This window comes from Grampus griseus (genome assembly GCF_964374135.1).
Source record: "Grampus griseus genome assembly, chromosome: 17".
In the NCBI taxonomy this organism is placed as follows: Eukaryota; Metazoa; Chordata; class Mammalia; order Artiodactyla; family Delphinidae; genus Grampus; species Grampus griseus.
This window is the reverse complement of record NC_139011.1, coordinates 36,580,434-36,606,221: the sequence shown is the minus strand read 5'-3', so window position 1 is coordinate 36,606,221 and position 25,788 is coordinate 36,580,434. Positions and strand designations below refer to the sequence as shown.

At 38.2% G+C, this 25,788-nt stretch overlaps 1 protein-coding gene across 1 annotated transcript in view; it reads left to right on the top strand.

Annotated features, from left to right (window-relative positions):
* The window catches only part of VPS13B (vacuolar protein sorting 13 homolog B), an 803,413-nt gene that overhangs the window by 736,832 nt on the left and 40,793 nt on the right, over positions 1-25,788 (top strand). Inside the window, exons 44-54 of the mRNA XM_082674491.1 lie at positions 2,334-2,489; positions 11,855-12,118; positions 12,798-12,881; positions 13,059-13,234; positions 13,649-13,819; positions 14,175-14,376; positions 15,493-15,681; positions 18,324-18,470; positions 20,716-20,999; positions 24,590-24,717; positions 24,915-25,114. Of these exons, the coding sequence (XP_082530617.1) occupies positions 2,334-2,489; positions 11,855-12,118; positions 12,798-12,881; positions 13,059-13,234; positions 13,649-13,819; positions 14,175-14,376; positions 15,493-15,681; positions 18,324-18,470; positions 20,716-20,999; positions 24,590-24,717; positions 24,915-25,114 (2,001 nt within the window). The remainder of the gene's footprint in view (positions 1-2,333; positions 2,490-11,854; positions 12,119-12,797; positions 12,882-13,058; positions 13,235-13,648; positions 13,820-14,174; positions 14,377-15,492; positions 15,682-18,323; positions 18,471-20,715; positions 21,000-24,589; positions 24,718-24,914; positions 25,115-25,788) is intronic.

Here is a 25,788-nt window from a genome sequence, read left to right as displayed (position 1 = left end):
CCTGATTTTATAGTTTCTTCAGTATAGAAATAAAAACAGGTATATGAGTATTTGTTATTAAATGGAGACTTTTCAGTACCCATAGCAGTGAAATAGAGCAGGTTGGTCCAACAGGAACAGAACTTCCCACCCTCACTTGATGTCCAGGCATATCTGAGCACCCCTGCCTAGTGCCCAAATCACTTACACCATGGGAAGGAGGACTGAAGTACCACTAGGCCTCCTGAATTCCTATTTGTAGATTTTCTCTCCAAGGAATGTCATTCCTTTCCTATTAAACTATATATATATAATTGCCAATGATATTTAGATGCTTTTTAACTGTAAGCCAAACATTACAAATATTCTGTTGGTCATGCGTGTGGGGAGAAACGTCATGTTTTTCTCCCACTTAACTTTTCTGTGTGAACTAATTCCAAATGTATCTGAATTTTCATAATTCAAAGAAAATATATGTGCCAACATTTTGAGAACAAATAGCTGCGAAGCGAAACCTGCCAGCATACTCCTTGGTGACATTCAGTCATTAAAAGCTGTGTACACAGAGTGAGCTACCTAAAACTGAGCTCAGATGCAAATGTGAACACTCCTCAATTAAAATTACATTGTGTACATTAAAACTTTCTTTAGAGGCTGTGGAATTTTCAAGAAAAATACAGCTGAGCTTGACCTTAAGTACCTTACCTCATTATTTTTTTGTCATTTCCAGCTACTAGTCTCTCCAAAGAAAACAACTTTCTTTGTTTCTTTTAGTTTTGTGTGTACCCTGAGCTTTATTCCCAGTTGCTGCTACAAAAAACTGAAATGGTTCCAAACACCACTATTGTTTTTCTTTTTTTTTTTCTGTAACTAATATTTAAACATCAAAGATACTCTGGTACTTTTATGTTGAAGAATGTATATAAAATCACATTTTCCCTAAAGGTATTTTATTTGCTGTCCAGGAATTTTTTTTTTCTTTTTTTAGCTGTTAGACTTCTTTTTTAGAAGTCATCTGAGTGGTAGCCTCTTGATTTCACAGGATCACTGGCGATGTTATGGAGGACGAACTGGAGTGGGGCCATATTAAAAGCAGGGAGGTGAGATAGAGTTTTTTTAGTATTTTAAGATATTTAAAAACAAAAAAACCCTCTCAGTTTTCCACCGAAAAAATCACATTGTGATGACCAGTGACCCTGGGAAATTTTCAAATTAAAGCACTTTATAAGGGTTCCTCCCAAAACTAAAACTAAAAAATAATGTTTCCATCAAAAAACTTCTATTGTTATGGCAATTCCCATGTAAGTCCTTAATGTATTTATTTTAAGAGCCTATTATGATAGCTCGTACATAATATTTTCAAAGTTTTATTCATTCTGTTAATTTGGAAAATGTTTCATGTGATTAGCCTTTGGTTAACTCTTTTAAAAAAAATTATATATTATATGAAGGAAAATGTTAAGTTTGTATATCTAAATCTTTTTCCTAAAATGTCAGTTTTATTTCCTTATACTTAGTAATCATATAGAACATTGTTTGTTTTCATTTAAATATGTATCCTAAAGAAGCAGGCATTATTGTTGTTTTAGAATACTTGTTCAGTTAGTGGAATTAAGTTTGGAATACTTAATTGCAGTTAGTGGGTAGGAGTAGAAATAGAAAATATTTGATGACCATGAAAGAAATCTAAATATTACCAAAAGTGGCAATACTGCATTAATAAATGTGAATGTGGATCAGGAGATTCAACTGGTGAAAGTTAACAATAAATACATGCTAGAAAAAAGTAGAACAGAGACATTTTCTCACACATTCAAAATGTTAAAGGTATTTCTAATTTGATATATGTGATCTCTTAAGTAGACTGTATTAAATGAACTGCATCTTCAAATTTCTGTTTTGTTCTTAATCAAAAGAAAAAATAAAAAATGGCAATTTAGGGTCAAAAATAATGCTACAAACCAAATTTAGCTTTAATTACTGTCTAGCCAGAAGAAGGAATAAACTATCAGCCAAGACCACGATTCTTTGATCTCACATTTCAGCCTTCGTGTCCTCCAGATGAATGAAATGGTCTTTCCTCAAATGTTCAACAGGCCTTTTACCATTTGATAGGACAGTTATTTTTAAGAAGGTTTAAAATGTGATCTGGAAAACCACATTGACTCTATGTGGCATATTTGCTATTCTTAGCCTGGTTGAATAAGCTGGAAGTGGATGAATAATGCAGGTTAGAAAGAAAACAGATGCTAAATATTACAGATAGGAAGGTTTTCCAGCAATGAGACTTTCATTTTAGGGCTAGTTTTTGTTGGCACTTTTGGCATTATGACGAGTGTTGTTTTTCTCTCCAGCTGTTACACATCTGTATTGAAGGCTGGGGCAATTGGCGTTGGTCAGAGCCCTTCAGCGTGGACCATGCTGGGACTTTTATTAGAACTATTCAGTACAAGGGTCGAACTGCTTCACTGATCATCAAGGTTCAGCAACTCAGTGGAGTACAAAAACAGGTAAGCTTCTTTGTGTTCATGGCCCAGACAACTCTTAATCATTTGATGTAATTAATGGAAGGGAAACTTAAAGAAATGAAAATATCAATAAAAAAAAAAACACACTGCCATGCCCAGCTATGCGTACTCCTACCATGCACACGAGCACTTAATAAGTTCTTTCTGATGTTCCTGAGGATGATGATGGCTTCATACCCCTTGTCCCATGTCTTTTACAAGAGCTGCTAACAAGCAGTAAACTTTACTGATTATCATTTCACCTCTTCTCCCTGTCACCACCTACCTTTTGATGGAGGTGCTAATGAGCTGTGAAATGGCCAAAGCGTCTTTACTGAGAAGGAAAAGAAGTCAGGGATGGTGGGGACTCTGGATAATCCAACAGTGGATAACCAGGAGTTGACTCTCATACACGTAAGAATAACCTGCGTGAAAGTCTTGTGATTCTCTCCCATGACAGAGTGGGCCTGGTGGGTCTCCAGCAAGCTTTCTTTTCCTAGGAGTTAATATTAACTGCAGTAAAAATTCACTGCAGTCTAACTCTTGGCATATAAAACTTCAGCTCTCAGCACATATTTTTATATATTTTATAAAACTTCCTTTTGGCTGTTTTTGAAGTTCTAAGACTGCAAAGGGGAAAAAAAAGTATCTGACACTTTTTTGTGTTCTTAAGATGTGAAAATGTGGTTTTTAAAAGATGTTTTTCAAGCATGGAGCATATGACAAGAGTAGAAAGAAAAAAAGGAAGTATTAAAATCTGAAAACTGGCTTCACTGCACACATAATAACTGGATTTGTCATAAGAGTTTTAACATATACATCTGCATCTGGATTGTAACAGTCTATCCAGAGCTTATGTGAACTGAGGACATGATAGAGACAGCACTCAGTCCCAAGAAAAGGAAAAAGGGAGCTTTGCATATTGAGCACCTGGGACTACTCCATTGCTGTATGCCGGGGGCAGGCAGGAAGCAACTGGTGAGGTGAACAGTAGGACCTATACCATATACATTCTTGGCCTGCACCTAATCAGGGAGCTGAACTTCATGTTCTCATTATTGTGGGCAGCAGAAGTGAAAAGAAACCTATAGCAGAGGAGTCTCAGACAAGAAGCATGGGAGAGTCTTCCCAGTCAACTGACCATTCCTCCAAGTATTTGTTGATTGCCTCCTGTAGAACAGAGAAAAACGAAAGACACTAAGTATGTAACAGAATCTTTGCTCTTAAAATGTAAATTTACATAAACCCAACAATGTGTACGACTGACAGTAAGTGTGAAAGGAATTTAGAGGTTTCACTAAGAAGATTTGACTTGAGCTGGGCTTTACAAAACATGTCGAATTTAGATTAAGAGAGGGCATTCCAGGTCAGCAGTATAGGATAAATAAAGATACAAATATGGGACAAATGTGTCTTACCCAAGGACTCATGAGGGGACCAGTGTGGCTAGTGTGGGCTTTGAGCTGGAAAGTCATAAGAACAAGAAGTGTCTCTCCTATCTGCCCTTAGAGCTCTCTTACATGGATATGCTCTCAACAAATATCTGCCCAATACACACTTGTTTTCTGATTCTGTCACTCATGGTCTCTCAAGAATGCCTCGTCTACCTTCCCATTCACCAGCATGCCTGAGAAAAGGTCATACAGCATCTGTTTGAATACTCCAAATGATGAGAGTCTCATTCTTTCACACATCAGCCCTTCCCATTGTTGGTTACTTCCAGCTGTTAATGAAATTCTTTCCTAATTTTGAGCCAAAATCTGTCACCATTCAGCCAGTTTTTACCATTCCTCAGAACTTGTGAGGCATATGCAAAAAGCACACAACTCGTTACCTTTCCTCTAGGTTACAGCCCTCCAAAAACATGAGAGAAGGTAGAATATTTCCCCTTAGTTTCTTTCCCTCTAGGCTAGTGGTTTTCAAACTTGAGTATATATCAGAATCCCCTGGAGGACTTCTTAAAACACAGATTGCTGGGTCCCACCCCCAGAGTTCCAGATTCAACAGGTCTTGGGTATAGCATGATAATTTATATTTCTAACAAGTTCTTAGGTGCTTTGACCACCACAGCTCTGGTCTGAAGTTTCCCAATTCATTCAAGTCTTTGGCATGTGGTTGCTAGAACATTTAACAGTCAGTGGAAAGGCAGGGTCCTTCCGTGGAGAAATCTTTTCAAGGAATGTCCTTGGTAGTTAAGATCACAGGCAACCTTGCTAGCTGCGTGATCATCAGCAAGTTATCTAATCTTTATGAATCACTTTTCTAAAATGGGAATAGTAATAATAGTGCTTTCCCTCGTGAACTAAGTATGAGAATTAAATGAGTTTGTTTATGTACAGTGCTTACAACAGTGCCTGGCCCATTGTCATAATCCAATAAATTTTAGTTACAATTAAAATAATGAACTATTCCCAGGCATAAGTAATGCTGGTTGGACTTTTTTGTGTTGCTATATTAATGCCTCATTCTTGCCATAGATTTATCTACTTTCACGAAATGATATTAAATTTCAGGGATAAATTGATACATGCAATGTACCTGAGCAGATACTATTGCAACAGTATATCATAAGCCCAAAAAGTTGATCATGAAAAACACATTTTTTTTTTAATTCTCACAAAACTTTACCTACTTTTTTTCTGATTGGAAAAGATTTCTCAGTCCTAGTACTTATTACCTATATGACCTCAGGCACATTTCTTAACCTTTCTATGCTTCATATTCCTTTTGTAAAAGAAAGCACCCAAGAAATACTAGTTCACAGTGTTATTTTTATGTTAACTATTATAAAGTATATCTGGAAACACAGAAAAGCCTAATGAAGAAAACTAAAATTACCCATAAATCTACCAACCAAAAAATATTTTCTATTATTACTTTGGTGTATTTTTTCTGCTCTTTTTTCTATGCAGATACCTTTTAACCAACTTGAACTCTGATTGTAATTACAGTTTTCCAACTTGTGTTTTTCCCTTACCATTATATAATGCTTATTTTCTCATGTTATTTAAAATTCCTGAAGTTATCCCTTTAATGGTTGCATAGTGATTTACCATATGGTATATCTAACCCCATGTAGACACTTCCTTGTTGTTGGACAATTAGTTCATTTCCAATTGGTTACTATAATAGATCCTTAAATAGATATCTTGGTGTATAAATATATGTCCAAATTTCTGAGTCTGTCCTTAAAATAAATTGCTATAAAATTTAGTTACCTGCACAAAGGATATGAATGTGTTTGTGGTGCCTGATGCACATTCCCAAATTAAAAAGATGTACTTTATTCCTTAGACAAAATTCATCGTTTTGTCTTAGCAGAGTCTTGTTGGGGCTACACTAATCTTTTAAATAATTAAATATATATTTGTTCTAAAACTTCTGCTGATTTCCTGAGTTTTTCAAACCATTAGCATTTTTTAAATCTTAAATATTTATGAGGGGTTCAAATCAGAACTAAAAAAAATTTCCATACATTGAAAGTTAAGTAGTTCTTTTAATCACTCTCTCTGTTAATGTCAAATATACAGATTTTAAGGCTTCTGGTGCCAAATCACATTTCAGAACTTTTCCAAATGTTATTTGTACTGGTAAATGTTAATAATCCTTTTCTGTGGGGAATGCCTCTCACGCTTTTCTCTGCTTCTACCTCATTTATAATAAATACTCTTAAAAAAAAAAAAGTCAAATCTAGCCAAATAGGAAAGGAATCTTTGGAGAGCAATAATGGAAGCATAACCAGCCCTTGCATTGCATTTACCTTTTTGAGAGGAAGTGTCTTCTTTTCCCACAGGAACTAGGAAAGTCCATTTTACATTCCCACTATCATGGAAGGTATATACACATATAACTATATTTTGAGTTGTAGCGTTTCTTGTCATCGTCAAATGAGATTGAGCTCTATATTGGGGCCATTAAAAAAACTTAGCAGAGTACGGACACCAAGGGGGGAAAGCAGCGGGAGGTGGGGGGGATGAACTGGGAGATTGGGATTGACATGTATACACTAATATGTATAAAATAGATAACTAATAAGAACCTGTCAAATAAAATAAATAAATGAATAAAAATTTTTTAAAAATAAACTTAGCAGAGCGGGGAAAATTAGAACACAGAAACAGCAATTCGTTTAACCTAGAATGAAGCAAATGGAAAGTGGGTTATACTGAACCCAGGTAATACGAGGTTCAGCAGACCACCATGCCAACCTCAAACCAACTGTTGCATGTGTCAACATTGTAAAAAACCTTTCTAGTCAGCGTTTTTCTGCCTTTACCTTCTCTCCCTCCCTCTCTGTCTCTTTCCCCCTCTCTGTCTGTCTGTCTCTCTTTCTCTGTCTCTCTCTCTCTCTCTCTCTCTCTCTCACACACACACACACACGCAAAAATGTATTATTTCTTTTTAAATTGGATTTTTTTTTATTGTCAGGGTAGATTAACTAACATTCAGATTAGCGCTAGTTAAAGTACGTCAGACAGGATTTCCTCAGTTGGCCAGGTTAGGAAGATAGGAACCAAGCTTCCAGAAGAGCTTCGTAGATTCCTGCCTCCCTCACATCTTCGCTTCTTTCCTGCTACCCTACCTGGGCCTGGAAATTTGCAATAAACCGCAGCTGCCTAGTTATGAAGCCCCATTTGGGGAGGAGAGTGTGTGTAGCTCTCTGATATACCTTAACTGCATTAATACACCACGGGACAATGGAGAATTGGCTAAAGCTTGCTTGAACAATGATGTCTGGTTACCTGTACCTTGCCTTTCCTGCACCCCTCTCTTTTCCCCAATTCAGTGAAAATTGACCACACATAAAATTTCTCAGGGACTTTGTACATTATACCACTACTCATGCACATGTATTTGCTTCCGTGTTTTCCATCCCTTCATTGAGGAAAGCTTTACCACTCTAAAAACCTAAATGTACATATGAATGTATGTATATATATTTGTATCTTTATACATACACTTTTAATCATGGTTAGGATATCATTTTCCAGTGCATCTGGTGCTCTGGAGTTATTCTTTAATATCGCTATTCTTCTTGGCACTGATCTAATAAGAGTTCTGAAACCTGCTAAGTAAAATCATATGTGGAAATCTTCAATACACATCTTTGTGGCTTTGGGGAAAGAGGGGAATTAGTGTGAAACCTGGAAATGTGTATTAAAGAGAAACCCTACATTAAAAAAAATTAAGTAGCTGTCTTCAACTGATAAATTAATCTTGAAATTCTAACCATAATTTTCAAAATAACGGCATTGTAAGTGTTGCCACTTTGAAGAAAAGCAGGCATGGCTTTCACTGAACCCTGCGAGGGGGCAGCCATGAAGAGCCCCACGCCAAGGAGCAGCCATTTTGGATTTTCCTTCATCTAAGTAGCCTTCCCTCCCTGGCCACTTTTAAGGGTTTTCTTTTTATCAAATTTGAAAGCCTATTTAACAGGCTTTTTGGTTCAAAATGAAACTATAAAAACCCACCAAGAGGATCTTTGTCTTTAAACAAAGTGAGTCCCAGATGGTTGCAGAGATTCTGTGGTTTCTGTGAGAGACAGCCAAATCCTCTCCTAAATCTCATGGGGCCCAAAGGTTCTGAAACAAGAGCACTGAGCACACATTGCCAGGCCTGGACACATCGGAATAAGAACGGAGTTAAATACTGCCTCAGAGTTTTCTATTGTTTATTCAAAGTTGGGCAATGCTATGGCGTCACAAGGCTTATCATGAGTGTCTAGTCTACATATGCTAGAGAAAATCTTGTGTTCATATTTCAGTGGACTTCCATGTTTGTTATTTTGAAAATATTGTTGTAAGAGATTATAATGTCCAGAGTATCTAGGGGAAATGTAACAGTTAAGCATAGCCTGGTTTTTACAGATGTGTTCCTTCTAAAGAAAATTCAGAGGAGTAGATAGTTGGAAAATAAATGTTTAAGAAAATGCTAAACCTCACTATTCAAATAATGGAAGTTGAAACAACAATGACTTTAATTTTTGGTCTGTCAATCTAGCAGATTTGCTTGGGGTAAATAATAGTTCATAGTTGCTCACATTTTTTGTGTGTAAATAATAGTTTTGTTTAAAATGATAGTTGCAAAGTACTCCTAATGACATAGGAAAATGTATCAATTAGGATGCTTTCAGTTTGAAGTTACAAAATAGGGTTTTTAATCTTCATAGCAAGCTAAGGAGGCAGATACTATTATTGTTCCTATTTTATGTTTATTATCTCACATAACAAAAAGGAAGAAGGGAGACTCGGATGTTGGTTAGTTAATTAAGCAACTCAGTACTGTATCTGCTTCTCTGCTGTCCTCTTGAATTTGCCTTCCTGTCCTCAAGATGGCTACAAAAGTTATATCCTCTCCTAACATCTTCCATGGCAGAAAAAAAAAAGGAGGGTTTTCCCTTCTCAAATTGTCTCCCTTATTATCAAAGAGTAAAATCTTTCCCAGAGCCTTTTAGCAGTCTTCCCTTTTTATATTATTCACCAAAACAGAGCTCCATGTTCACCCCTAAACTAATCATTAGCAAAGAGGTAATGGAATTACCACAGTTAGCTTGTACCAACTCTGGTAATGGAATTACCACAATTAGCTTGTACCAAACCATATTCTGTTTTCTTAATTAGTAGGTATTAATTTTATGAGATACAGACAGGATGGTGAGCAACACAGACTCTGGGCCAGACCATCTGGGTAACATGGGTAACATCAGGAAAGTTATTCACCATCTCTGTGCCTCTGTTTTTTTCCTTGTTAAGATGAGGAGTCATTGTAGCACCTGTTTTATGTGGTTGTGAAACAGGAGGGAAGGGGGCAGGGCACAACCTTTAAAAGAATGACATAGCCATAGGACATGACAAAGACTGTTTAGAACCAACTGGGTCCAAGATGGCAGAAGATTCGACTTCCAGTAGACCTTGAGCCTCATTATACAACTCATTGTGATACATTAGCATGCTAAATGACACACCCACCAGCACCATGACAGTTCTGAGGCCAACCATAAAAGGTCAAAAAGTGGGCGGTGGCCCAATTCCTGGAAATTCCCACCCCTTCCCCAAAACAGTTGGAATAATCCTCCCACTCATTAGCCCGTGAAATTACCCAGCCTGTAAAAACTAACCATGCCACATTTAGAAGCTCTCTTGCCTTCTGAGATGGCCCACACTCTGTCTGTGAGTGTGTTTCTCTCTAAATAAATCCACCTCTTACCTATCACTTCATCTCCAAATTCTTCTGCAACAAAGCAGGAACCTTAAATTCACCAGGAACAGTTGCTGTGAGAATAAAAGAGATAATTTGTGAAAATACTTTGTATTAGTCATGGTTCTCCCAAAAAAAACCCAGAACCAGTAGGGTGTATGTGTGTACACACACACATATACATATATACGTACGTAGAGAAAGGGAGGGAGAGATTTATTATAAATTGGCTCACACGATGATGGAGGCTGAGAAGTCCTAAGATCTACCATCTGCAAGTTGGAACACCAGAAGAGCTGATGTGTAGTTCCAGTCCAAAAGCCAGCAGGCTAGTGTACCAAGAAGAGCTGATGTTTCAGTCCATGTCCAAAGGCTGGAAAAGACCAGTGTCCAGCTCAAGCAGTGAGACAGGAGGAGTTCCCTCTTACTCAGGCTCTTTGTTCTTTCATGTCTTCAGTTGATATGGTAAGGCCCACCCATGTTCAGAAGAGCAGTCTGCTTTAGTCAGTCTACCAATTCAAATGTTAGTCTCATCTAGAAACACCTTCACAGACGCACCCAGAGTAATGTTTGAGTAAAATATCTGTGCACCCCATGGCCCATTCAAGTTGACACATAAAATTAACCGTCATATCCTTAGACATACATGCTATACATGTATTACTTAGTATACATTTTATAACCTGGAAAAATATTACAAATAAGGAAAACAGTATGTGACAGTCCTGTCTTCCTCAGTCATGGTGAAAATTCATATTGCACAGGATTTGCTTTCTAAAAGTATTCACTGCAGAGGAGTAAATTTTGTGTTATCTTTTCAATTTCCACCAATTTAAGAGATGTTTCTTAATGCCTGCTCTGAACTATACTCTTAGCTGGATGAAAAGTTAAATAATACATGGGTTTAATGGATAATTCTGGGTGTTTTATAAAGATAATGCTTCTATTCTGTAAGAAAAACCTGAATAAGATAAAATATAATTAGGTTTCTGAGTTAAAAGTTGTTTGTATTATCAGTTTATACAGAGATTTCGTATTGCATAAGAGTGCAATAAACCCTTGGAAATCAGCCGCAGGGAATAAATTGATCACAATTGTCATCTCAGCTATGAGAGCTGAAGTCTTGTTTCCAGTCCCCTTCCTTTTTGACTGCTACATTGTTCAATACCATCCACCACCAACTTCCAGTCAGTCTCTTCTCTCGTGGCTTCAGCAACCCTGCATTCTCCTGACACTCCTTCGTCCCTTCTCTGACTTCTCACCCTGAGTCTGTACCTAAAGTCTTGGTCAGTTACTGGGTTTGAGCCTCCACCCTCTTTTCCAGGTAAACTGTCTTCCTGTCCGCACACATTTGTGAGGCTTTAATTTCACAAGTCTTCCATCTCCAGTCCCACCTTCACTCTCAAGCACATGACCAGCGTTTGTAGCTGGGCATGGATCCTGCCTACATGTCTGTCCTTTGAATTCTGCAAACTCAACATGACCAAAGCAAAGTCCCTTCTCTTCTTGGAAGCCTCTTTTTCTTCTTGTACTTTCTAAATAAGCTAACGATTTCATTTTCTTTCCATTAAAATCAGCATAGTTTACTCTGTCTGAACAAGGCATACCTTGTTTTATTGTGCTTTGCTCTATTGAGCTTTGCAGATACTACGTTTCCATCAGTTGAAAGTTTGTGGCAACGCTTCATCAGTTGAAAGTTTTTGGCGACGCTGCATCAAGCAATCCAACAGCATTGGCTCACTTCATGTCTCTGTGTCACATTTTGCTAATTCTCGCAATATTTCAAACGTTTTCATTTATTATTATCTTTGTTACAGTGATCTGTGATCAGTGACCTTTGATGTTACTATTGCAAAAAGATTACAACTCGCCGAAGACTCAGATGATGGTTAGCATTTTTTAGCAAAAAAAAATTTTTTAATTAATGTATTTAAATGTTTATAGACATAATGCTTTCAATACTTAATAGATTACAGTATAGTGTAAACATAACCTTCATATGCACTGGGAAACCAAAAAATTCATCTGACTCCCTTTGTTGCAATATTTGCTATATTGTGTTGATCTGGAACCAAACCTGCCGTATCTCCAAGGTTTCCCTGTATTTCCAATTCATGGAATCTGAATTGATGAAGTCTTATTGATTGATGGATTGATTGATTGTCTTTCAGATTATCATCTGTGGAAGACAGATTATCTGTAGTTACTTGTCTCAAAGCATAGAACTAAAAGTCGTTCAGCATTACATTGGTCAAGATGGACAAGCTGTGGTCCGAGAACATTTTGACTGCCTCACAGCCAAACGGAAATTGCCTTCGTACATACTAGAAGACAGCGAACTGACCGAGTTGTGTGTGAAAGCCAAAGGAGATGAAGATTGGTCGAGAGACGTGTGTCTGGAATCCAAGACCCCTGAGTATAGTGTTGTCATTCAGGTATGAGAAGTAGTACAATCCAGAATAGAGCAGCTTTAAATTTTTAAATTTCTCATTATGTTCTTTATTCAGTACAGCACTTAATTTATTAATAAATGATATGTACAAAAGAGGGGAGGCCTGAAATAGTATAAAAAGGCTTTGAATATTATTTCTCAAACTTTTTCGTCCCCATCCCACGACAACACATTTGTATCAGTTCCAGTCGTTCTCGTAGCCAAGACTCTACCCCTCCCAGGTGGAGATGATATATATCTTGAAAAATATTCTGATGCACAAGGGCTTTGGAGGGACGGGAGGGAATAAAGGGTGTCCTCCCCACTTGAGAAGCCTTATGATGATCTGCTACTTTTTCATCTCTTTCTCAATCTCCACCATCATCACTTTCATTCCCATAAAGGACAAATCCTCTCTTTTGTTCTCCCACTCACTCTCATATCAGTCTCTCCACATACAAATCCCTTCATCTTTACGGAAAGAATTGGCCCCATTGACTCACTGCACATTCACTTTACGCCATAATGAAGTCTGTTTTTGCTTATTCTTTTTTTTTAAATGGCTTTTTTCTGTAACTTCAAACTTTTTGTATCCTCCAAATGGATATTATATCTGTGCCTTATTTTGATGAATTAGTAAACTGTTTAGTATTTAATAGAACCCTTTTCTGTCTCATGTGCAGGTGCCGTCTTCACACAGTTCTCTTATTTATGTCTGGTGCACAGTTTTGACTTTAGAACCCAGCTCTCAAGTGCAACAACGAATGGTAAGTGCTTTCTAATCCTAAAATATGGCATATGGCTTTGACCTTTCCTGTTCTGAAATAAATTAAGGTCAGAGTGACCCAGGGAAGAGATTTATTACAAGTTTGTTTCAGCGTCAAACAGCTGGAATACTGCAACAAAGCAAATATGAAAGTTGTTCTGTCCTTTTATTTTTATAGATTGTGTTCAGCCCTCTTTTTATCATGAGGAGTCATCTTCCAGACCCCATTATCATACATTTGGAGAAAAGAAGTCTGGGATTGAGTGAAACACAAATTATTCCAGGAAAAGGACAAGAAAAACCGCTGCAAAACATAGAACCTGACCTTGTACATCACCTAACATTTCAAGCAAGGTACTGGGAAAGTCCTTACATTTTCTTAAGAGAGATTCAGTAGAAAAGTAACTTTGTCCTACTGAGGGGGTAAGGGAGGATAGAGTTTTTTGTATGATTTCTTATCTTATGAGAATGTTATTTTTAAATTGCCCTGCCTAGTATTCTCTTATTCTCTTCTACAGTTTAAGATAAAATTCAGCCCCTTTGGATATAAATAAGAGGGATGATCAGAAAATGTAATTGACACATAATTTCTGTAGAGGAACAAGAGATCTCCACCCAAGCATTGGGGAGGAAAGGCCACGGCCCAGATAATTCCCCAAACTGTGTCATCATCCCTAAAGCACCAAAAATTGACTCACTCTCACCAAAAAAAATATTGGTCTATGATACATCTGATAATCATTCTTGTTTTTTCTTTCCGTTTCCTAGAGAAGAAGATGATCCTTCACATTGTGCTGTTCCCATCTCAACATCCCTCATTAAGCAAATAGCCACTAAGATACACCCCGGAGGCACAGTTACTCAGACCCTTGATGAGTTCTACGGGCCAGAAAAGTCCCTTCAACCCACATGGCCCTATAATCAAAAGGACTCTGACAGGTAATGTTCTCTAGCAGTCTTTTTCTACAAACATTTCTCAATATTAAGAAATCAATAACTGTTCACAAAAATCTTAGATACCATAAAAACATTTTAAAAAAGATGTTTGCATGTACCTGTCAGATTCTGACCTTTTATCACCTAGTAGATGTATTCCGTAGATTGCTTCATTCTTAATCTCGAACATAGTTGCATGAAAAGTTTCTTTCTCCTGGATGCAAACTTAGCATTGCATGACTCTGGTGTGAAGAGGTGTCATACAGGAGCGTTGTGTGTCTGGAATCCTTAAACACATTTCATGAATCCTGAAGTCATCATGTTTCATTGAGTCTCTTGGATGTGGTATTTGGCACAGGAATGAGCAGCTGAGCCAGTGGGACAGCCCAATGCGAGTGAAGCTGTCAGCCTGGAAGCCATATGTGAGGACCTTGTTGATAGAGCTGCTACCCTGGGCCCTGCTCATCAATCAGTCCAAGTGGGACCTCTGGCTGTTTGAGGGAGAGAAGATTGTTCTACAGGTTCCTGCTGGCAAAATTATTATCCCTCCTAATTTTCAGGTACTATAACTTTTTTTTTAAAACTAATAGGAATTCTTTCCTTTCAACAACCAGCTTTTATTGAGGTTGCATTTATGTTCTTAACAGAATCAATCAGTTGTGGAAAACTGGCCTCCTAGATGCATATGTAAGGGGTATGGAATGTTCTTTGATATTCAGAGACATCTCAGATGTCTTTTTTTTTTTCCCCATCAGCAGTATTCATGCTTGAGTTATCATTAAATTTGATAACTTGTACTAGTTACATTCTCATTTCCATTGTGTATAGGATGTTTGACAAGTATTAGGATTTGCCTGCTCAGGATATGTTAAGAATATAGAGCCATATTCTGTGCTAACCCACCCCCTAGATATTTTTGTGGTTCTTACAGAAACTCTCAGAGATGTGCAAGATGGATAAGAAGTAAAGATTTCTGAACAGCTATTTTTGTCAAGGCCCCTTTTCCTTTATAAGTGGACTTGCCTGTCCATAATCATGGATGCCCCCCGTTAGTGATAACAGCATAGAATCATTAATAACAAGGGAAGAAAAACTTAATTGTAAAACAGAATTTCATAGGAAGATTTTATATTCCATTACAGGAGAACTTTCTTGATAAGGCTAGCCCAGTTCAAGAAGGCACATAAATCTGTAAGAAAATAGAGTACAAGGAATTTCTAAATAAAATGTTTTCCTGATAGGAAATAATTTGAGAGTCCTTTTTTTTTTGAACTCCAGTTTATAAGCATCTTTACTCAATTGCATTTTTCCTTTTTTTAAAAAAAAATAATCATATGATGTTACCTTAAGGAATTGGGATGTTGACCTACATGTACGTAGTGTTGCATATTATTCTTTTGTCAAATGAAATGAAACCTTCAGTTTTTAAGCCTTTGGTATATAGGGTAGTCACAGTTTAGATTGATGTTTTTTTTCCCTCCTTCAATAAATATGAATTCCATTGTGATTCAGAGAAAGCACTGGGAACTAAAATAAAATGTATGTTGCCATTACCAAAAAAAAGGGATTTGGTTGCCTAAGTAGACCTATTACATAATATAAAAAATTCCTACGAATTGAGGTAAAAATATCAAAGTTAAGAAAAATACTTTATAATTGAGGCATTACTTTTCCAGGAAGCTTTTCAAATTGGAATATACTGGGCAAATACAAACACTGTGCACAAGTCAGTAGCAATTAAACTGGTCCATAACCTGACATCTCCAAAGTGGAAAGATGGAGGTAATGGTGAAGTTGTGTCATTGGACGAAGAAGGGTTTGTTGCTGCCGAAATAAGACTTGGTGCTTTCCCAGGACATCAGAAGGTAAGATCAAAGTCGATAAAAGTCTGTGTGGCTCAGGGGATAGCATGCCATCCCTTCAACCTGTTTAAAATGAGTCTACCCTTTTCTTTTTTAATCCCTTTTTGGTATTACTTGTTCCAAACAATTTTTAACAGTGTAACGTGATTTCTTAGACCTCTCTGTTTTACAGTCGTTTTTTTTTTTTCCTTTGCTAGTGATAAAAGCTGTGTCACATAGTTTATCCAATAACCTCTCTATTTCAGAACACTCAGCAGTCACTTGATTTATTGTAAGTAGGGGAAAAAAGTGAACTTATTCCCAAATATCCACAAGTTGTACTTGGCCTCCTTGTTTTAGAGCAGGAGGTAGAGCTGCTAACATTCTGAGTATTGAGTGAAAGGACAAAGGCTCCTGCAGCAAAGGTTATATTTCTGGAAAGGGCATCCTGAGCAAAATGATGTGGAGTTGTGTTATTGAACAGCAGACTGGTACTCATGTTTATGAAGATGAATACAAAAAAATGAAAAAAAATAGTTATTTAACTAAATATAAGTGGTATGTGCTTTTCAACATGAATCTTTTCTAAAGTAGTATATGAAAACCAGTTAAGCTGAATAATATAGTAACAAATCACATTAAACTGCATGTATGAAGTAAGTATCATAGTGTACCGTGTAGAAATCTCATGCTGTACTTAACGATATCTTCGTTATTTTAGCTGTCCCAAATCTGAAAAAGAAAGGATGCTTCATCAGAGTAGTATAATTCAGAATGACCTTTCTCTGGGAAGAAGCTAGATTTTGACAGGCATCTTCAAAGAGCCTCCTGAGAAAAGTTAGGGTCATTTGGTGACTTTTTAAAAATAAATTTCTCTGATACAAAGTAGTAGGTCTTCAGTATTCAAGGCTGGTATCCATTTCCTCTAAGTTGTCTGGGCAACACATGTTTATGCTCTGCCGGCCAAAATACTGTAACACGGGTGTAAATGGCAAAGAGCTGTAAGCGTGAATCACCGAAAGTTGAATAGTTGTAAGTTGAGAACTACCATCAAAACCTGGAAAAAAAGTTATGATATACAGTCAAATACCCAGTACCTCCAGCACCTCACAAAGTGGCCACAGCAAGTGCGAATAAATGTTAGTGAAGGAATGAATGAACTGTTGGAAAATATAATATTATTATGTTTATATCTCATTATTCTCTAGTAGTGATTCTCAAACTTTTTAGTCTTTGGACCCCTTTACACTCTTAAAAGATACCGAGGACCTCCAAAAAACCTTTTGTTTATGTGGATTATATCTATTTGATATTTATCAAATTAGAAATTAAAACAAAATTTTAAACACAAGAATTCACAAACATACATTTCATTAGCCATAAGCATGATGACATCATATGTCATATAGCCTCTGGAAAACTCCACTGTATGCTCATGTGAAAATTAGAGTGAAAAAGACAAATAGCATCTTATTATTATTTTAGAATTAGTTTTGACCTTGGGGCCCCCTGAAAGAATCTCAAAGACCATCTCCTCCAAGGGTTCTCAGACCACACTCTGAGAACTTTCTTGACGTTACCACTTGCTAGATGGATATCTTTAGGCAAGTAATACCTTCTCTGAGCATCAGTTCCTCATACAATGTGATAGGACAATGAGATGATACACACCGTGGTTAAGAGCAGCACCAGGGAACCAGTCTGCATGGTTTCTAATTCCAACCCTTAGACCTTCTTTATCTTTGTGACCTTGGGCAAGTTGCTTACCTCTTTGTGCCTCATTTTTTCTCTTCTGTAAAATGGGGATAATATAGTAGCTACCCCATGTGGGTGTAGTGAGCATTCTGTGAATTAATATGCATAAAGTACCTTCAACAGGTGGAGCACAAGAAGGCAATATATGAGGGTCAGCTGTTACTATTTTCTTCAACATTGTCATCATTATTTAAGTTCTCAGAACTCCCCTTGGTCCAGGTACACATTCAGTGAGATAGCTGCTAGGGTGAGCATGAGGAGAAGGGGAATGCTGGATTGAGTTCTTTATGTTGAAAAGGATAAGTGACATCTGTTTATGTATAAGTGCTTTATAAATAAATATTTTGTGAGAGAAAAATTGGTTTAATAACTTGAAAACAAGTCTCTGTCACTATACAATAGCAGGAAAAGTAGGCGGTTTGCTAAAGCACCCTGTTGAAGAGTAAATAGTGACCCTTTTTAGGGACCAAGACAATTTTGAGACTGAAAGGGAACTCTACTAAATCCTCTGGAACAGAAGATAAAATTGATACTGTCCTGTGCAAACCAATGGATAAAATGACTTTTAAAAATAATCAAGAGATTTTTATATGCCATATATGATTTTTTTTTCCCTTTGGAAGCACCCACTTAAGTATCAGATTTAATTTGAATTTATGTATTATGTTCTGTTGTTTAGAAGTTGTTAATATTTTCATTAATTGATGAAATACATGATTGGTGAGTCAAAATACTCCTAAGATTGGGCAGAATAAACAAAAAAACAGTGGTTAGATGCCACGAAGTAGGTGGCAGTGCCTTAACTGTATGCGCCTCTCCCATCTTTGTCAAGGGGAGTGCTAACCTTCTCTCCTTTCATACAACACCCATATAATATTTTAAAAATTACTCTTTCCTCAATTGTCCTGCAGTTATGCCAGTTCTGCATTTCCTCCATGGTACAGCAAGGCATACAAATTATTCAGGTTGAAGACAAGACTACAATAATCAATAATACACCGTATCAGATATTTTATAAACCACAGTTATCTATCGCCAGACCCCACTCTGGAAAGGAGGTAAGCAATTCAAAGATGATTGTTTTGTCTAAGTTTTCATAAATCAATAATAATTATTATCAACTTTTTTTTAACCTGGAACAAATCAAAAGCTAACACTGAATATAGGTAAAAATCCATTTATTTTTGCTTTCATTAAAACCGTGGATGCTGGGCTTCCCTGGTGGCGCAGTGGTTGAGAGTCCACCTGCCGATGCAGGGGACACGGGTTCGTGCCCCGGTCCGGGAGGATCCCACATGCCGCGGAGCAGCTGGTCCCGTGAGCCATGGCCGCTGAGCCTGCGCTTCCGGAGCCTGTGCTCCGCAGCGGGGGAGGCCACAACAGTGAGAGGCCCACGTACCGCAAAAAAAACACACACACACACACACACACACAAAAAAAAAAAAACAACCATGGATGCCATGGTGAGCACTTCCAAGGTACTTAATGAGGAGACATCCTACCAAGCAGGAGATCCGGACCCACTGGCAGCTGGTGCTGCCGGCCCCGTCTGCCCCCGAGGCTGCAGCGCTCTCTGCCAGAGCTCACTAACACAAGGCCCCGCCAGCAGGAAGCGGGCCTGAGGACTGGCTCAGAGGCTCCTGGAAAAGAACATCTGCCTCGCAGGCCACCGTGCCTGGAGGAGCCCTGTGTGAAGAAGGCTCAGCCCCAACGGAGCCCCAGATCTGGGAGCGCTGAGCTCTGTGTCCACGAGGAGAGGAAATGTGAAAATGTACCAGCTCGTTTACGTTAACGTCTCTATGGCAGAATACGCGGCAAATGAATCCAATATTCAATTCTTTATACAGTTCAGATGAACAGTTTTATTTTAAGAGAGTAAGGAGATATTTTAAAAGGATTTGAAAACAGAATATGCTAAGTGGTATCTATTGTTTTACGCTATTGAAACCATCATATAGAAAAGTATTATTTTTCTTTACTTTCATCTGAATTTATTGTTAGACCTTACTTTCAGCTCCTAAAAATTACATTAGAGCAATACAGTAGGATGAAAGTCTTATTCTTCTAAGCCTACAGTGCATTATAGTATTTATAAAAATGTCAGAGTAATAGAATTTCATCTTGGTTCGTTGAAGTATTGATAGAATAAATAGGTGACCAGAAGTACCCTGGTGGGAAGTAGAGGTCAACAGTAATTGCACTGTAGGCGAGGATTTGAGGGAAGATCCAGCATGAGCCCTGATAATTTTCCTGCTTCTCCCCACCCTAGGGCTTCCTGAGGCACTGGGTCAGGGTTTTCGACACTGACACTTCCTCATCTGAAGAGGGGCATAATTTTGCATTCCTTGCAGGTTTTGGGTGAAGGTTAAATGAGGTAATATGAGTAAAAAGGCTGGGCACTCAGGAAAGGAGAATTGCCAGCAGTCACCTCAATACCAGCATCACAGTGGGCTCCTTGAGAGAAGGGGAAGGCCCCCATCCTTTCTGCAGCTGAGGGGGCCCCCTTTTTCAACCCCGACCCTGCTTTGGGCAGGTGTTGGAATTGTTTAAAGACATGGTAATCCCTACCCTCTCAGGGAGACTGTCTGGGATAGTGGGAGAAACAGCCCAAGAGCGAAGGAGGAAGCCTGGCTGCTGGCTAGGCTTTGCCACACACTGGCTTTGTGATGCTGGACAAATCATCTGCACTCTGGGAAGCAGCTTCCTCAGCTGTGAAAGAGGAGGGCCAAATAAATTATCTCTAAAGGTCCTTTTTATGTCTACAATCCTGAGACTCTCTAATGTGCCAGAAACCATGTGGAATTCCAACAGAGGGTTGGAGATCAGAGTTTCCTGCTCCCTCAGGATGAGCCTTCAAAAAAATTTGTCTTCTGAGCCCCCAGTTTACCCTTCTGTATCTCATTCAGATCTCTTCTGCCCAAGGTCCCCCGGGGTGCCACCCTTTCAGTCCAGCCACACCTCTCTAGGAGGACTCCCTCCCAACAAACAACACTTCTACCACGTGGCATGGCTTTTCTTTGCAGTACCTGGGGGTATTGAGAACTTTGCATCACCTTTGAAGTCACACCAGTTTTATCATGTTTCATTATGCCTAGAAAAGCCGACCCTGTTCTTCCTGCTCCTTGTAATTGTCTCATTAGAGCTTTCTCATGGGAACAGGATTTCTAATATTCCCATGTCCCCCACCTGGCCACCTCCTGAGAATATATGTTATGGTTCTCAGAAGCTGTGCTTTAAAAAGTGTAACTTCTCTGTATGACTGTAGTAACTGTGCTCTCTCTGCATTGTATTTTCTTTCTTCAGTATTTTCATGTTCCAGACAGTGCTACTTTCAGCATTTGCCCAGGTGGCGAGCAGCCTGCTGTGAAATCCAGCTCCCTTCCTTGCTGGGACTTAATGCCTGATATCAGTCAGTCAGCGCTGGATGCATCCCTGCTTCAGAAACAGATCTTGCTGGCCTTCTCTCCTGCCGCAGTTGCCGACAGCTCACAGTGCTGGAGCCTGCCAGCTCTAGTTAGACAAGAGTTTCCCAGACAGAGTGTGTCAGTGCCCTTCGGGAACTATAGGGAAAATGGATTCTGTACCAGGTATTTTACATTTATGTGAATGTCCTTCTTCGCTTCATCCAGGTGCCGGGAGAAATAGGAGAATATTTGCAGTGCTCACCACATGTAAAATTAGGTTTTGCTTTTATTTTTCATGGCTTCTAGATTTTGTATACAACTGGGCAAATGTTATGATCACACATGGGTTGTCCCAGTGTACTACTGATGAGATTTCTCGCTTATGCAGCTTCTACTAGGGGGAAATGTGATGTTTGTACCGTAGAATAGCAGAAATCTATCATAATGAAAAGATCACCTTCTTTTATGGCTTCTTAGCCTCTGTCAAGTGATAAGAAATAAGGGTTAAAATATGAGAGAGTCAAGTTGGAAAACCTTTTCTTTTCCCATATTTTACTTTTACTTCAAAATGGAATTTTTCTCAAGTCATTAAGAGAGATAACTTAGATAAACACAAGTCACAGAAGACTCTGTTCTGTGGTTGTTCCTGCACGCAAGTTACTCCAATTACCAATTACCAATTATGCAAATAGCAACCACAGAATCAAGCCAGAGACATGTAATGGTTTGTTCATACCGGACTTTTATTTTGCGGTCGTTTTGCATGCAATATGTCCTTTCTGTAGCTGTCAGGAATAACTTATTTATGGTATATATAAAAAGTACAAAAGAAAACATATTGTAACCTTATGAGAGGTACCTTTTTTCGTGATTATGAATTTATAGACTTTATTTGAGATTTTAGCCATCTTAACTTTGATGTATATAGAGATTTCTAGTAGTAATATTTTAAAAGATAACTTCCTGACTCGAGTTATCCTTAATATTAAGGCTCTGTTCCCTACGCACATCCCTTCTTCTTTCACAACACTCACAAACATCCATGATTTTATAAACACTTTTCACCCCTAACTCGAGAGGAATGTTTGTCCTTATCTTCTGGTTGGAGAAGTTAAGTGTGGTGAGTTTTTTTATTTTTAATTAAAACAAACTTGGGACTTCGGCGCAGTGGTTAAGAATCCGCCTGCCAATGCAGGGGACGCGGGTTCGAGCCCTGGTTCGGAAAGATCCCACATGCCGCGGAGCAACTAAGCCCGTGCACCACAACTACTGAGCCTGCGCTCTAGAGCCCATGAGACACAACTACTGAGCCCGTGTGCCACAACTACTGAGCCTGCGCTCTAGAGCTCACGAGCCACAACTACTGAGCCCATGTGCCACAGCTACTGAAGCCCGCACGCCTAGAGCCTGTGCTCCGGAACAAGAGAAGCCACCGTAATGAGAAGCCCGCGCACTGCAAAGAAGAGTAGGCCCCGCTTGCTGCAACTAGAGAAGGCCCGTGTGCAGCAACGAAGACCCAATGCAGCCAGAAATAAATAATAAATAAATAAATTTATTAAAAAAAAACTTATTGTTTCCAAAGTGGGGTGGGGGGAGGGATAAATTAGGAGGCTGGGAATTAACATATGCACACTACTATGTATAAAATAGATAACCAACAAGAACCTACTGTATAGCACAGGGAACTATACTCACCGTTATGTAATAACCTATAAGGGAAAAGAATCTGAAAAGAATATATGTATATAACTGAATTGCTGTGCTGTACGCCTGAAACTTACACAATATTGTAAATCAACCATACTTCAAAAAAAAATTTTTTAACATCTTTATTGGAGTATAATTGCTTTTCAATGGTGTGTTAGTTTCTGCTTTATAACAAAGTGAATCAGTTATACATATACATATGTTCCCATATCTCTTCCCTCTTGCGTCTCCCTCCCTCCCACCCTCCCTATCCCACCCCTCTAGGTGGTCACAAAGCACTGAGCTGATCTCCCTGTGCTATGCGGCTGCTTCCCACTAGCCATCTATTTTACATTTGGTAGTGTATATATGTCCATGCTACTCTGTCACTTCATCCCAGCTTACCCTTCTCCCTCCCCATATCCTCAAGTCCATTCTCTAGTAAGTGTTATTTTGAGATAATCATAGATTCACATACAGATATAGGAAATAATACAGAGAGGTCCCATGTATCCCTTACCCAATTCCCCTATCTTGCAAAACTCAACTATAATATCACAACTGGGATATTGGCGTTGATACAATCAACATATAGAACATTTCCATCAATTAAGTGTGGTAAGTTTAAAAAGGAAGTATTTTTGAAAGCAATGTGAACCTATGTATAGAAAACAAAACTTACTTTTAAAACTGAGAGACAAAATGTAAAATAAAACACTTAGAAATTAAGTTTAAAATTCTAAGATTTTATTAATATAATTTAAATTTTCATCTGTACATATTAAGCTAGATATTACATTGGAAGTGCCGTATTTCAGTCTTGACCCCAGCTCTTGGCTATCGGCAGAGCATTCTCTGTGGTTGGCTTGCCCAGCTCTTCCACAGGTAGGCTGGGAGAAGGACTTCGGTGCTAATGCAGAGACTGACGCTCAGAGAGTGTTCCATCTCTTCTCCTCCCCCCAGTCCAGCAGTGTACATGTCATGGTGTTAGTTAGTTATTAATATGATTTCCCCAAATACTAATCGACAGTTCACCTTGACTTTTCAGACAAATATACAGGCTTTGGGAAGAACTCACACTGGCGAGCAGAATAGGTAATGAATGGGAAATCCTTCAGTGTGTCATTGACCCCTTATAATAAGTGGAAACTGAGGGCCACATTTGGCAAATATCTGATTTCTTTGATTAATTTCAACAATCGGCCCACAGAATTTAAGCTTCAGAGAGAATTTTTTGCCTGCTTTGTTATGAAATACTTTTTGGTAGTCTCTAGGTCTAAATTGGAGCCTTTCTCTCTGTCCATTGTAGAGGTCAGCCTGCGGCCACACAGCAGTTTCTCTGAGGCCAAATAGTAAATACAGCTTTGCTCTTCGTAATCAAAATGGAGATCCTGTAAAGCATGATGACTGGCAAAAATTGACAACAAACATTGAGCATACCTACCTTTAGAATTAAAAAAGAGCAAGTACCCAGATTCTCTAGTCGTCCTTCTAGAAGCACATGAACTCCTCCTTTGCCAAAATTTACCAAGCACTTTTGAGGAGGAAAAGCTAGCACAAGGATATCTGTAATTCTCTCCGAGTGGTAGGAGTTATGAGGGTTTTATTTTATTTATATTTTTAACTTAATTTTATTTTTTTAATTTTTATTTTATATTGGAGTATAGTTGATTAACAATGTTGTGTTAGTTTCAGGTGTACAGCAAAGTGATTCAGTTATACATATTCTTTTTCAAATTCTTTTCCCATTTAGGTTGTTACGGAATTGAGCAGTTCCCTGTGCTATACAGTAGGTCTTTGTTATCTGTTTTAAATATAGTAGTGTGTATATGATCGTTCACATTTTTTTGAACATTTTATGACAAAAATGTTTACTACTGTCAGAAAAAATTAGTAAACCTATCATTAGTGTTTGGCAGGTAATAGATAAGTGGATGCCCATCCATTCTCTGGAAAACATTTCCTCTGATGTATAAGAGAGAAGGTGTTATAGAGGTTCTGAATATTGCAGATCCAAATAAACATGTATCAGGAGAGAAAGCGTGCATTTTTTTCTAAACCATTTCTATCCTTTGATTCTGTTCTAGGGCTATAGCACTGACATATCAAGAGCACTTTGGAGTGACTTATTTAACCCTCTCAGAAGACCCTAGTCCTCGAATAATTTTCCACAACAGATGTCCAGTAACAGTACTTATAAAGGAAAATACTAAAGGTATATGTTATAGTATTGAATTTAAATAATACAAAACCTATATTTTTTCTGGAGGTTTTTGACTTCGTAGTTACCTGTGACCCTTAAATAAAAGTGAGCTTCTCTGAGAAGTTTCTCTTGCCCCATTACGTTTAGTATCCCCAAGTCTTTTTCTTCAAGGCCTAAGTCTGCATATGCCTTTCTTTTTTCAATTTTAGATATTCCAAAGTGTGAGGTTTATTGCAGAAGAATTCCTCCTGAGTGCTCAATTCATCATGAGCTGTATCATCAGCTTTCCAGTTATCCAGACTGCAGGACCAGAGACTTACTCCCCAGCCTCCTTTTGAGAGTAGAATTGCTGGAGGAAACGACGAGTGAGTGGAGCGACGCCATCGACATCAACAGTCAGGGAACACAGGTCAGTGAGCCGCGAGGGTTCCTGCCAAAGCCCAAAGAAACAGTCCCTTTTTAAGGTTTTGGTGGTTGTCTGTTTCTAAACATAGTTTTCTAAATGCTGAATGTCTTGTCTCTGTGTGAGGGCACATGTGTATCCACTTTTACATCTTCAATGGGCTATAAATTCTCAAACCCAAGTATGTATCTCAAAGCATACTTTGCAACTGTTTATGAGAGGGGAGCACCAGTTATGCAAGCCCATCTTGGGTCTAAATCCAGGTCAAAAGTGAAATAAAATTGTTAACCTTCCTTACATGGAAGGTAATCTAACTGTCCAGCTCTTAGGACAATTATATTGTCAACCCTAGATTAATCACCTCTTTTGAAAATTTGCTAAGTGTAAAATATACATATTAATCCTAGTAGTGCGTGAAACTTTGCAAATATAAGCACAGTTTTAAAAACCTGAACAGTTCAGATGTCCTGATTTGTCTCTGTCTTACTCTGGATGTTAGTGATAATATTTTTCTTGAAAATGGCACAGGAACCTAGCATTTCCTTTCTGCTCTACTTAAAATTTGCCATTTTTCAGTACAATTCAGTGTCATTAAATACATTCACAATGTTGTAAAACCATAACCACTATCTATTTCCAGAAATGTTTTGGCATCCTGAACACATACTCTAAACCCATAA